Source organism: Heliconius melpomene, chromosome 10 (genome assembly GCF_056956725.1).
Source record: "Heliconius melpomene rosina isolate 202511_hmr_F chromosome 10, ASM5695672v1, whole genome shotgun sequence".
Classification (NCBI taxonomy): domain Eukaryota; kingdom Metazoa; phylum Arthropoda; class Insecta; order Lepidoptera; family Nymphalidae; genus Heliconius; species Heliconius melpomene.
The window spans coordinates 12,841,529-12,856,089 of NC_140398.1; the positions used below are offsets into that span (position 1 = coordinate 12,841,529).

A 14,561-nucleotide genomic window follows, 5' to 3' on the forward strand; every position below is an offset into this window, starting at 1 on the left:
TATCGATACAAGCTCTACAAGGTGCTGTTTCATTATACTAAATATATTTTATTATGCCTGGAAGGAAGCCAGGAAGAGGAGCTTGGAACAGGACCTAGGATTTGAAACCCTAGTGACTTAGGGGGTCCATTTACAGTGTGCATTTATGCTCACTTCCATTATCCAAGCTCCTGTCTCTGTTGCCAAATGCGATCATTTTAATAAATCTAAATTAATACACCATAATAGCTTTTTTGTTTTATTTTGTTTTAAGTCACTATGATAGCAGAGTTTTTTTCCCCAAATAATGAAAAAAGTTTAAATATTTTTTCAGTTATTAATTAAAATAAATCAGACTTTTTAAAGAAAGTAAAGAAACTATTTCTATTATGGACCATTTCAAAATTTGATTGTGAACAAAATAGCTGTGGAGTCCATCTGTCTTTGTCATCTGTTATATTGACACCTTGGTAAGGACCAAGCTCAGTGTTGAATTTCAGCTCTCAATATACATTATCTTCAACCCAGGCATAAAAATAATGGAGTGTTGTGGTTGGCATTAGGCCTATGCCTGCTATGTAAAAGTCATAAAGTTGAAGAAATTAAAATGGCCATTAAAACATTTACTGTTCTGACATCTCAGTTTGTTAATTTCTAATTTAATAGAAGACTTAGACTTACAAGTCTAATTCTACTCATATTCAAAATTTCAATAGATTTATATATCCATTATAAGCACTTTAGAATTGTCTAATGAAGGTAAAGCTACCACCAGTTTTGGAGACAAAATTTTTAATTGACATTCAAAATATTTTTTATTCCAAATACATCTTATATTTGCAGACATTTTAGAATCAAATTGTAGTTAAATGAATAAAAGGATCCACCTGCAAGGAGGCAGTACTGCTGAGAAGAGCCAGTAACAAACTCAACAGTTGTGAAATATTCAATTGATATTAATATCATATATTTTTATATCTCAAATATTCTCGATCAATGTAATAAATGGGTTTTACTTATTATCATAGCTTTTAAAGTTACTTTAAATGTCTGCAGTGCCAAATTTGGAATAAATTGTGGTATTTTATTATAGATACATAAAGCCATAAATGAGTTACTTATTAATAATATCAAAGAAATGAGGCATGCAAATGTAGCCTTTTGTGTTTTGATAAATCATTTTAAATTATATTGTTAATTTATGAATCTTTGAAAAGAATATTTAAATCTCATTATAATATTTTTTGTACATTAGATAAAAACTACTATATTTACATTCAATTGGTTTGAATGTCTTAAATTACTTGCATACTGTTGCTGATATCAAAATTAATACTCTACTACATATTATCAACAAAATATAAAAGTAATAAAATTTAAAAAAATAAAAAACAAAACAAAATGCATAGGTTTTTACTACTTAACTACTCATATGAATTTCTATTTGTGCTTATAAATATATCCTTTAATATTGTAATGAGAAAAAAATAAAGTTATTACCTTGGTGTCTGATGAATAAAACTTCACTAGTTAATCTCCCACTTAAAACTTTTATTATAGATACTTTGTTATATGTATTATCACAAATCCTGGTAGACTTTAAAACACAATCACGCAACTGACAATCTTTATCTGCATTATTCTTTGATTATTGATTTTCCATATAAACATAATTTACACAATAAAAACACAATTTGCAATATGACTTAGGTGTAAACTCTTACTCATCGCACTTCACTCTACACAATCATATAAGATTATTGCATATTTGGATGGCTTTTTAATTCTCTAAAACCGTCCTTGTCCTTCCACATTATTAATCTCAACAAATTATATACAAAGTTGACTAATATTAAGTTACATTACAAATGTTACTGCTGTTGCTTAAAAATTTGATACAGATTCTGATTCCACTTTTGAATTTTTGAATTTGTAGTACACAAAACATGACTTCTGCAAAGCTAAATATAAAATGCCCCAATCAGATTATAGATATTTGTTTACTTCGTATGATAATTATGGTTACTGCGGGAGTATCTACCAGTACTAAAGTATGAAAATATAAGATAAAGCACCTCGATTGGACAATGGTATGTATCAAAGATATTAACAACGTGATATGACGCGCGTCGCGACCGCCGAGGGTCCAGCGGTCGGTGCCGGCGGGCTAACGCCCAGGCCCCGCTGGAGATTCGCGGCCGTCAGCCGAGGTGGGCTCACTCCCTCCTCGCCCTTGCAGTCTTACGAGAAATAAATGCCACATTACACACTAAATATTAAAGCACTGTACAACAACAATAATTGTCCTTTTTCTTTTCGGGGCTAACGTTCATTTCACGCACTATTTCAGCGAACATTTCGTTGACGTTGGTACGACTCTTGGCCGATGCTTCCACGAATGGGCAGCCCCACATTTGCGCGAGCGCATTGCCTTCTCCTTGTGAAACCTCGCGCTGGTGTTCCAGGTCGGCTTTGTTGCCTACTAACAAAATTGGTACACGTTCTGAGCCTTTGACGCGAGTTATCAATTCCTTCATTGGTTTGATATCTTGAAAAGTTTGATGATTTGTTAATGAGTACACAACTACAAATCCTTGACCATTCTTTATGTACAGGTCTCGCATGGAAGCGAATTGTTCTGTTCCAGCAGTATCCAATATTTCTAGAACACATGGGGAATTGTCTACTTCTATTTCTTTCCTGTAGAAATCCTCTATCGTGGGGTCATATTTTTCCATAAAACACCCAGACACAAACTGCACAGTCAAAGCACTCTTCCCGACCCCACCCGAGCCTAGCACGACCACTTTGAATTCGCGCATTATTGTGCTATATTAATCACACTTGCCAGTCTTCTATAAACGTTTCAGAAACGTATTCTCACTTTGTGCTATAAAAATGTCATTGCTATGTTGGATAATGACTCACTCGGATGCGATCACTAGGAGATGTTCACATAAAGAATAGTAACTAAATCATAAACAGGGACGCCATTTTAGTTACACGAGTGGCAAAACAACTTTGATTGCATCGCGGTACTCTTCTATTCACTTTAATCTCGATAGTACAAACACGGAAGCAACATCTATCCAACTGACTCGTTTGCTAGAATTGGCACCAGCAGCAGGTTGGTCAATGCACCCTATTGCAATGGTTTGATTGGCGAATGGGAGTATTTCCAACCGGATGTCGGTGTTGCACACTCATTTATCAAAATTCACATTAAATTTATTGCCTTAGACTAACGGTACTATTAGCTTAAATTATTTCATGGAAATCTATATAATTTCATGTAAATAAATTATATTGCTATTTAGTATTTTTAACATTTTAAAATTTATTTTCAAAAATGTTAACACACTACATAGGAGCTATTGAACATTAATAGGTTAAATAAAAACATTTCCTTCTCGTATATATTTTAATATAATTCATATTTATCGAGAATTAATAAAGTAAAAAATATAAACAAATATTTATGTATATCGCGTTACTATTAATATTAGGCATAATTGTAAAACATAGCAACCCTGAACAGGAAAAACCTTACAAATTCTAAGTTGCCCATCATGAATTACGTTCAAAAACATTTGTATTAGAAAACGTTTTCTCAACCTTTATTTATTTTATTACATACAAGTAGAATAAAACTAATATTAAAATGTTCATTACAATGATACAATTTATAGAAACATTACTTTATACAAAATAAAAATTTTACATATTAGTTTCTCTATGGTTTACTGAGGATATATAAATATTATTTCTTAAATAAAGTTACATTGTTCTTAAATAATGTTGAGATTGAAAACATTTTAAAATGATCCACAAATATCATTATTAATGGTACAAAAAATGGCTGGATCTGATGTTGCAAGTTAAGCTGTATGTACCATAAATATATACTATGAGTTATGACAGCTAATAGAAATATTTACGTCATCGCCCATCGGGCCGTCGTCGGTCAGACTCAGAGAATAACATTTAGTTATAGGATCATTGTTTGTCTTATAAATTTTAAACTGCAACACTCGAAATTCCAACTAGAAATTTAATACATTATTATGAATATTACGACAACCATATTAATCTTATGAATGAATTATGAATAACATATGAAGACTTAAGGATTTTACCGGCTATTTTTGGCTATTTTAAATTTGTAAGTAATGCACATTTTCGACTATATCATTATATTTAAAAAGATTTTGCTTATATTACAATGCTACCTTATACACATTTTATTAATATTACATGTATACGTGAAATATGATATAGTAATCCCTTAAGTATTATTTTGTATGCGTTTGTTTGTTATATTCACTTGCATGAATATTTTGTGTCTTTTAATGTAATAGTCAAAAGAATTAACAATAGTGAGCCGTAATAAAAGGACAACTACACGTCTAGTATGAAACTACACAAAAAAAAAATATTATATTGACGTAATTAATGTGATGTAATTAATTAATTTTATTTTAGTTTCAGAAACATGTCGCATAAACAAACTCCATACAGTCCAAATTTTCCATCGAGCCAAGGCTATGCTCCACCAGCTGAAGGGAATAAATCAAATGACAACTATCCAATGCAAAACTATCCACCACCTGGGCCAATGTTACCACCAGGTGCCCAACCTTTACCAGGAATGCAAACAGGATTCCAACCTGGTTTTCAGCCTGGTTTTCAACCTGGGTATCAGCCTGGTTTTCAGCCTGGTTTTCAGCCTGGCTTCCAGCCAGGCTATGCTCCAGGATACCCTCATCCTCAACCTGGATACCCACCTGTAGTGCAACAACCTGTTCCACAAGCACCTGGTATGTATTTGGCTATTGTATTATAATTAACTCTAACAAAAAAGTAATAATTTTCATCCCTGACTATATCTTTACAAGCTTATTTGTTTTTGCATATATACCGCAGTAAGTAGAGGAACCCTGAAAAGGTTGTCTAGTTACCAAATTAAGTAAATGAAGTTAAATAATTCCTTTATATAGTGATCAAACCAAAAATAGTTTTATTATTACCCAAATGATATCCTTGTGCAACATTACTAAATTTACACTGTTTTAAAATTAAAACTTTAAATTCATATTTGGAGTTGATTTATAATATAATTGGTGATCAGATCAACTTTGTATAAAGAAATATAAAATAATTATTAAATTCTTGATTCTAAAGTTATTGTCAGTGAATATATTGACATATTAAACTGAGTGATAATAATGTTTACTTTAAGTTATTGTAAAAGTGATACTGCTGATAAATAATTAGTGCTCACTTCATTCTCAGTTATGACAGACAGTACATAGCTAAAGTTATTATATCTGTTTATTTCTTTATTTTTTTAGTATCATTAAATTCTTGTACCTTTTAAAATTATGAAAGTGTCAAATGATAGTGGTAATATTAACTTTGATTTTATATCTGAGGAAATTCCTAAAAACAGATTGAAGTTAGCTCATGAAAAGTGTTCTAAATTCAGAAAATATTTATCACGAAAATGTACAAAAATCGTTAATATTGATAATAAACGAATTCATATAGAAACATTGTCTGTGGAAAGTGCAAAAAGATCTATTAAGCAATTTTATAAAAAAATATTCACGAATCGAATGGATGGCTACGAACAATTATTAACTGATCAAGAGAGGAGGTTAACAAATGTTGTTGATTATGTAAATGTGGTGGAGGGCATTTAGAACATTGTTTGTGTTGTGTTGGTAACATTTACTTATCATTTATTTGGTCTATTCATATATTATATTATCATATATAGGTAGGTCCATGTTATTTGTATATATTAATATCATAATATTTAATATAGTATAATACCTTTTCAGAAAATGAAACATTTTCTAATTCCTTAATGTTAATTACTATTTATTATGCATATTAATATAATTCAGGCAACAATTTTCTCCACACATTAATTACTTGAATTACTTGAAAGTATTTTTTATATTAAGAAGGAAACATGCTAAGAGCCATTGTGCACATTATGTTGTAATTAGCAGGAAGAAATGTTATATACAAGCTTAAATGCTTGTAATAAAAACATAACAAAAAATAAAACTGTAAAGATAGTTAGTTACAGTGGCAGTCTTATCTTTAAAAGAAATCTCTTCCAGCCAACCAATGAAAATGGATGAGAATCAAGTGATGTAAAAACAATCAATGCAATCATAATAATAAGAAAAACAAAATAAAATTATATACAGGATAATTCCTGTATATATATTTTTTGTTTTTGCCTTAAAAAATAGAGACTAATGTCTCTATTATTTAAGATTATTTACAACTTTCTATAAAAAAAAATCAATCGCACCATATTATGCTGGTATATAATATTGTCGGTATATATAAAAAGTCTTGGTATTAGAAAATGTATAAAAAAAGTATGTTTAAGAAAAAAATGGTATAATTTTCACGTGCGTGACTGAACACGATGGAAATGAGTTTAGAAAGAAATTATTTGAAAGTGGATTATGGAGTGATGTTACGTTATGATTTTTTCTACATACAAACAAAAAATACCCGTTTTTTTGTGGTACATCGAAAAAACACATACATAGTTACTGTACCTAATAACTTTTATTTTTTATTAAATTGTAAAAAAAAATATTGAGAACAATAAACTTGAGCCCTATCTGCTTTATTGGGACATAATAAAGCAATATAATATATTGTTTGTGTATAACGTCATTTACTTTTGTAAAGTAAATATTCTGTAATATACCTAAGATTAGATATATTAATTGTCGAAAGCATTTATTATTACAGTGTTGCAATTCACTTTACAGTTTATATATATTTTTTAGTTCTATATTCATACTTTACATGTTATTATATATCTGTTTTGGTCATACACTACTTTCTTCTAACTTTATATCAGACCTTGCTAGTCAAGTTTTCCAAAAAATAATAAAAGCTTATCATTGTCTATAAAAACCCTTGGAAAAAATAAAAAAATAATTACAAGTATTTAGTTAGATAACAGAAAGTAAACATTGGTGTAAACGATAGTTCTAGTGTTATTATGTTATTAAGTACCTAATACATTGTATGTAGTTATAGTTATAGTAAAAGTACTCTTTCAGGCGGCTGGATGACTATTCCGCAGGGGCTCACAAACTGTCCTCCTGGTTTGGAATACCTGTCTATGATCGATCAACTTTTGGTTCATCAGAAAGTTGAGTTGTTAGAAGCTTTCGTCGGATTCGAGACAAATAACAAATATACAATAAAAAATTCAGTTGGCCAGAAAGTATACTACGCTGTGGAAGACAATGACTGCTGTACTCGTAATTGTTGCGGCCCTATGCGACCTTTCGATATGAAAATCATGGATAACTTTAGAAACGAGGTACGTTTGTGTATTGAAATTACTTATAAATGAAAGATTTGTAAATTTTACTTCAAACGTTTGTAATATCTTTTGTTGTTAAAGCTTCTATAGAAATAGCTTCACAAAACATCGTTATTCAGAGATTGCCTTTACAGTCTCGTTTGACGAAAGAGTATAAACGTGTGTAATTATTGTTTAAACGTGAATCTTTAGAACAAATCAAAATTCAGGAATATTCTAATAGACTTAGCAATATTTGCACTCTAAGCTTTTTGATATAAGACACTAATATTAGAATTAAAAAAAAAAGATTTACAACTCTGAGTTATTTTCAAAAACCCAACTTTCTTGCGATTGAGAAAGAAGATACAAAAGAACTTCACAGTTTTTTCCGACTACCAGGACAGCTAGAAAATGTAGTATTAAGACTTTCCTTTATTTTTTGCCTAAATTGGAGTATTAGCGTGTTAAATGGTAAAATTAAATTCCGCACTTTACTACCAAAGCGAGAAAATTAAAATATTAAATCATTTCTCCGTGTGAGAATCGAAATCACAAGCGCCGCGTTTACAGTCACACACTGCCGTACCATTGCGCTGCGACGGCCTTTATGTAAATATACATTTTGCAGGTAATCCACTTGCATCGTCCGCTAGCATGCGACTCCTGCTGGTGTCCGTGCTGGTTGCAGAGCATGGAGGTGACGGCGCCGCCCGGCACCGTGATCGGCTCTATTGAACAGGAGTGGTCTATATGCAAACCCTCTTACGTTATCAAAAATGCCACTGGTGATGTCGTGTTGAGGATCAAGGGCCCATTGTGCACTTTCTCCATCTGTGGCGATGTTGAATTTCATGTAAGCTTAATGTTTTTTATTTATTATTATCTATTTTTGAAGAATTACACATACTCATTTCATGATTGATTTTGTAAATACCTACTTCATCAATGCCTAAATATTTTTTTCTACACATTTTGCTTAAATTCGTGAGTATTCTTCCAAAATAATTATAAGAAAAATTGGCCTTTCACAGCTAATCATCCATAAAAAATCTATTTTTTTAAAGTTTTATTCCGACAAGCCGATGAGGGCTCATTTAAAAGTCTGAGCTACACTGAAATATAGTTTTCAAGGTGTGGTCACAAAACCAAGAGATCTAAAACTTGTATATCTACTTATTGCATCAACTTTGCCTTGAAAATTGGCTCTCTTCCAGACACAAAACCCAATCTACTGAATTATAAAATTTGGCAATATTTAGAGGAAGCAATCTTTCCTAAATCATTGCCAAATTTTACATGCGTATAATAAAAATACCTAAGATTAAATATGCTAAGAATCTTATCTACTCACATACCGTATTTTAGACATTAAGTAAGCATATTTTATTTTTATCACTTTAATACATTAGAAAGAACAAAATTGGACAAAATTGGAAATACAAAATTGGTATTGAAAACTGTTGGCTGATAGACCTAATAATTAGCAGGCCCCCAAAATAAAAAATAGCTGAGGTCTAATTATTATTTTGGGACCATTATTATTTTGTCAATTCCTGATATCCAAAGCCTCGAATTCTAGCGGAAAATGGAGAATGGAGTCCTTTAACAAAAGAACTTCAGAAGATTAACCATAATTTAATGAAACCTAATATACCTTCTTACGAATGTATGCAAAATAACAACTCAATCTAAATAATTTTGATATAGGTCTAAAGCCAATTTAATTCTATATACAATACGCGTCAATCAACTCTCAAGGTTTCGCATTATATACTCATTGAGTGTTATTACTCACTGTTGGCAACTGCTGGCGCGATGTAATCTTATTTACTTTGCTCTTATAAATATAAACTGACATCGAATATCGTAATAAACACAATTCACTTTAGTTTATATGTATATTTGTATGCTTATTATTTCCCTTACATATATATCAGTAGCTTATTCTTTTATTTTAACCAATTTCCCAATCAGAAGTTTCCTAACCATAGAAGTTTTGTTTTTAAATGAGTGGTGTTATAATTTTATATAAAATTTTCTATGCAATTAGTCATACTATTTTGCCCTTTAGACTCGTTCGATGAATATCTTACAAATAATATGTACAATATGTAGTGTACTAAAAAGAGAAAAACCAGTTACAAAAATACTTATAAAATGTAATTTAATCACAATAATTATATTATAATTGCTCATGTTATTGTAACTAATATTTGAGTAGCGGAAAATTCATAAAATAGAAACTATAACGACAGGAATAATGTTGGAAATATTATTAGGCCGCTCAAATCCATCAAGGAAAATAACATTTTAACATATAATATGTAAAATAAATATTTTTAAATATACTTATATATTTTTCGTTTTTGTAAATGTGCCTAAATTCGCTATTTTTAAAAACTTTTTTATCTTAGTGATGTTCTCAGTCTGTCACATATTTTCTTTCTAGCATGATCTAATGCGTTTTGACTAACCTAACCGAAGACCTCTATAGCATTTTGACAAACCTCTAATTTTGTTGTGTGAGCTTTGGTATGAGACCAGGTTTGATATCCATATGTAAATACTACCTCTATTTTGCCAGTATTTACACAGTTACAGGTTCAGTTTCTCATTATCTCCTTCAGACTCCAGTATTTATCCCATTCATGCCCTATACGTCTAGGCACTTATTTTAACAGACAGATTTTACAAATATATAAATTTTTACGCAGTTGAAACTAATAAAAAAATTCTCTCCTAAGTCTTCTCCCATTTTAATATTTTCATTTCATCGCTCAAACCGCGGCGTTGAGTCAGCCACAGAAAGTGGGGGACGGAAATATGTGTTAACACTAGGTTCCCAAAATACAGTATGAAACTTAAAGTAAATATTTTTAAATTTTCCAGGTGTATTCCAAAGACGGAGAAACGAAAGTGGGCAAAATAACAAAGCAGTGGTCTGGATTGGCGCGTGAAGCCTTCACGGACTCTGACTACTTTGGCATCACCTTCCCAATGGACTTGGATGTTAGGATCAAAGCTGTATTGCTTGGTGCATGTTTCCTTATTGTAAGTATATTATATGTTTTATACGGAATTTAACATTTATATAATTATATTATTATGTAGAGGCTATCGCGGCGAATCGACTCAGTATCTGACTGTAAACGACGATTGTGGGTTCAATTCCCACTCGCGGGGTAATGTGTTATTTTCATTTCGCGGTCCATAGGAAACGGTAATGTTTTAATACTAGGTTTTCTCTGTCTACCCTGCAATATACGAGATAGAGCGAGAAGTTAAAAAAATGATGATACAGGTCATATGATATCAGATTTTGATGAAATTTTGTATCTACATTTCAACGGTTTTTTGGAGGGTTGCAAATGTAGTAAGACCCGAACAGTGTTTTAGTTAAAATGTGCTATATAGTAGTACCATATAGCATAGTATGCTTCCTAAGAAACAAGGAGATATTGAGGCCGGAGTATCTTAACACTAGGATCCTTTTGCCTACCCTGTTGTGTGCATCCTGCACGACGTGAAGCTGATGTTTCATAAAATAACAAATTAGGAAATGTTAAAGAGGCCAGTCTTGAAGCACATGAAGCCTAATGTCAAGACATTTCGTTTCCTACTCACCGCCTAATTTTTGAAACATTACATGTAGAATGGCAAAACTCAACGCCGCACTATGTCTTATTACCAGAGCGAGGAAATGACAAATAAAACATTCCCCCTATTGAAAATCGAAGCCACAACCTGTTGCGATTACAGTCACACGCTTGAGCCTCGCTCTGCGTCTGGCATCAATAATTTTAATTTGTTTTAATTTATGAAGATACGAAATATTTAAAACCTGTTCAAATTGTGCTTTTCTTAAATCAGACTTTATAGTCAATGAATTTGTAAACTTATTTTCCAAATTAATACTTTAAATTAATTTTAATATTAAATTATTAAACTGTGTGTATTACAGGATTTCATGTTTTTCGAAAAATCTGGAAACCACGAGAGAGATGGACCTGGGATGCTCTAAGACAATAAATGCATAGTATACAAAATTATGAACCTTATACTCCAAAATGTACTCGAATCTCTTACGAATTACAAATAATTACAGTCCGCGAGGTCTACGCTGAGCTTTGTATTTGTGTGAGTGCTCATTTTTAGTGTAGGTGTAACGGCACTTGCTTGACCTAAACCGGTTTATATTTGACAAGCGGCCTACACCTCTTGTAATGATAGCAATGTCACATATTTTCCATTTTTAATATTTTATTTTTATGTTCAGTTAATAAAAAGTGAAAGAATAAAGTTGGCACCAACTATACAAGAATGCAAAAATTTATGTAAATCAATAAAAAAATCGTGGACGTCCACAAAGGAAAGTTGAGCGCCTCGTAAACTGTATGCAGTTGTATAATTAAAATCTATATTGTTATGATATTAAATATTAATGCAATTATGGTTGTTTTACGTTGCACAAGTGTTTTTGATATTTCTTCTATATGCCTATTTCGGGCTTTAAGCGTCGTCGGTACTAGTTCTCTTAATAATTATGATTTGCACTTTTATAGATGTAAGATGTTATATGTGACGAAAAGTTTTGATAAATACCATTTTATCCTATTTTAGTGTTATTCACATACTTAGAGTTATAAGTTTATATATTGAAATTTTGTATAGAGGTTTCTAATATAGCAATATTTGAAGCTATAGGATCATATCCTATAGAATCAATAGTCTATCTGGCTTATTGAACAGTCTTAAGATGCTATTAGTTGCTATATTCGAAATTTTTATTCAAAATTACGATATCATAATAAAATATACTAATCATATTATATTCCTATTAAAATACTTATGAAAAAAGAATGCTTGCCTATGATATAAGTCCAATGAATCTAAATTTTACTATTCAAATATATAATCTTATGAGATTATATTGCCATATTTACTTTCTGTAAGATAAAAATGAATCACTGAATTATATGTTTATGTATAACTTTGAAACCGTACCAAATTATAAAATTCTTTGTTTGATTGCGTTAGATGTAATGGAAAAAAAACAGAAATATCTAATATATACATGTAGTAAAAATTATTGTGTGGCTGTGTATAACTTACCAGTGTATATTTAGTAATCTCCTTATTTTTCGTTTTTACTTTGTTAATAAAAGACTAAAATTTTATTTTATACTAAACTTATTATTATTATTTATTACATTTTTGGAAATTAAACTGTATTATATTTTGGTCTCATATTTAAAATTTAGTTTCTTTTTATATGTAAAATTACCATTAAGTGTTTGAGTTATATACGTTTTGGATATGTTCATTGTTACCATATTTTGAAAATAGAATCTTTTATTTAAAAAAGTTTTATTTTCGCCATTGATACTAACCCGCGCCTTGATACTAGTAATAAACTCAAACAATTTCTTACGGTAATACTTATAGAAAAATAGTCCTCCTGAATGGTTTAGCTCTTATTTTTAAATATTATGTATGTAAAAATACAAGCAATTGCAGTAAATATTGCAATTACTTTAAATTAAAAAAAAATCTATATTAAGATGACATTAGTAAGCACAATTTACCGCAAATAATTAAGGTCATTATAAAATATAATTTATGGTAGGTACATGTCAAGTAAAAGTTTGTTATAAATACAAAAATGTCTACTCTCTAAATACTTCAAGTAAAACAAATGTTACATTGTAGGCTGCTCTTCTTTATTATCATAATCTTTGCATACATTTACCTATTATTTGAATAAATAATATGTTTATAATATAAACATTATATATTTTTACTTTATTTCAGGAATAATTATTATACTGTTAAGGGGCTGTAATTCACTTGCCATAATCAATATTTAGTTGCTTTCCTTCAACTAGGGACAAAAACACCGCTATGTATTTTAAGCCCATTGTAAAATTTCCTTTATTTACCAAATTAATGTTGTTTTTCGGTAATCACTATGAAATATTGTTATTTTTGATGATTGATTGTTTTGTAGATGACAGCCATCTAACAATTTATTGATTTGATTTTGACATTTACACTATTTATATTACAAACATTTATATATATACTATTTATGTGTGAGAAATATTTATTTTTGTGTTTGTTTTTTATGTTATGTTATGTTTCGGATTTTTTTATAACTTTCAGATTATGTTTTTTCATATTGATATGACTCATTCACATTGTCTATCTAGAGACTTTAACATAAATGAGAATAGAATTTAACTATGATGATATTACACAATAATTCCGTCACAATCTTTCATATTCATATATCAATTCAATTCATGAAAACTAGTCTAAGTCTGACTGCTGGTGCCTAATTTTTATTCTTAGTCTCCTACTACAACCATTTCAAATTGCATTTTACGTAACAATTGTGAAATGACTTATATAAACTATTGCTACGCTTTTGAATTTACAAGATACATTTTGAATTTTTATTGTGTGTAGTTTTTGTTAATGGATGATAATTTTATTATTTGATATGTTTCAATATTGATTTTTATCAATATTTTTTGTTTCTTGTGTTCTCAATTGCAATCTTGCTAGTTCAGTTACAGTAACTTGTTTTAAATGTTACACTATAATATAGTACTAACTTTATATTATCGTCAGCTTTGAGTGTAAACCTGCAAATAACCAACTAAGCAAATTTTCGGGGGACAAAATATGTTTTTAAAAAACTGTAAGTATATATATTACATACAAATATTATCAGGAGGTCTTTACAATATTAAAAATTGATATCTATTCTCTACTACATGAAATAAAAGACGATTTTGTATATTTATGTACACATGAAAAAAAAAGGATTTAGCAGTCTTACACTTTTAGCCACTGGTATGTTTATTTACATTTCTTAAAGAATTTAAATATGCAAATGTTAAGTGCATTTATTATTGTAGTTACTTAATAAAAATGTCAGCCAAATTCTTTCTAATTAAATATTTACGTTTTGCAGTTTTTCTGTAAATTATTATATAGTATTGATAGTTTTAGGAAACTTCAGAAGTCGCAATATGCGTATTTATAAATTCTTGTAAGGTATACTAACTAATGTAATTTAAACTATATATTTTTTATTTTAATAAAGCTTTTTAAGCAACATTTCTGAGCATTTTTGTTTATCATCATTTTTTATTTATTTATTTTTCATTACTTCTATGAACCCATATCATTTTTTAAAAACTAAGGGATTCTTAATAAACGTCAA

General features: G+C 29.8%; 2 protein-coding genes across 5 annotated transcripts; one reads left to right on the forward strand and one right to left on the reverse strand.

Moving 5' to 3' along the window:
* Positions 1–1,509: 1,509 nt before the first annotated feature.
* Positions 1,510–3,139, reverse strand: Rap2l (Ras-associated protein 2-like). Its single transcript, XM_085191209.1, has one exon. The coding sequence runs from the start codon at positions 2,799–2,801 to the stop codon at positions 2,256–2,258; it is 546 nt and encodes a 181-aa protein (XP_085047335.1). The 5' UTR covers positions 2,802–3,139; the 3' UTR covers positions 1,510–2,255.
* Positions 3,140–3,910: 771 nt separating this feature from the next.
* Positions 3,911–14,040, forward strand: scramb1 (phospholipid scramblase 1). 4 transcript variants are annotated; one of them, XM_085191378.1, is made up of 6 exons: positions 3,911–4,141; positions 4,462–4,796; positions 7,080–7,345; positions 7,959–8,183; positions 10,220–10,381; positions 11,292–14,040. In XM_085191378.1, the coding sequence occupies exons 2-6, from the start codon at positions 4,472–4,474 to the stop codon at positions 11,349–11,351; spliced, it is 1,038 nt and encodes a 345-aa protein (XP_085047504.1). In that variant the 5' UTR covers positions 3,911–4,141; positions 4,462–4,471; the 3' UTR covers positions 11,352–14,040. The 4 variants fall into 4 exon arrangements, with proteins under 4 accessions (XP_085047504.1, XP_085047503.1, XP_085047505.1 ...); XM_085191377.1 differs by lacking the exon at positions 3,911–4,141 and having other exon boundaries at positions 4,434–4,796; XM_085191379.1 differs by lacking the exons at positions 3,911–4,141; positions 4,462–4,796 and adding an exon at positions 5,275–5,698.
* Positions 14,041–14,561: the final 521 nt, after the last annotated feature.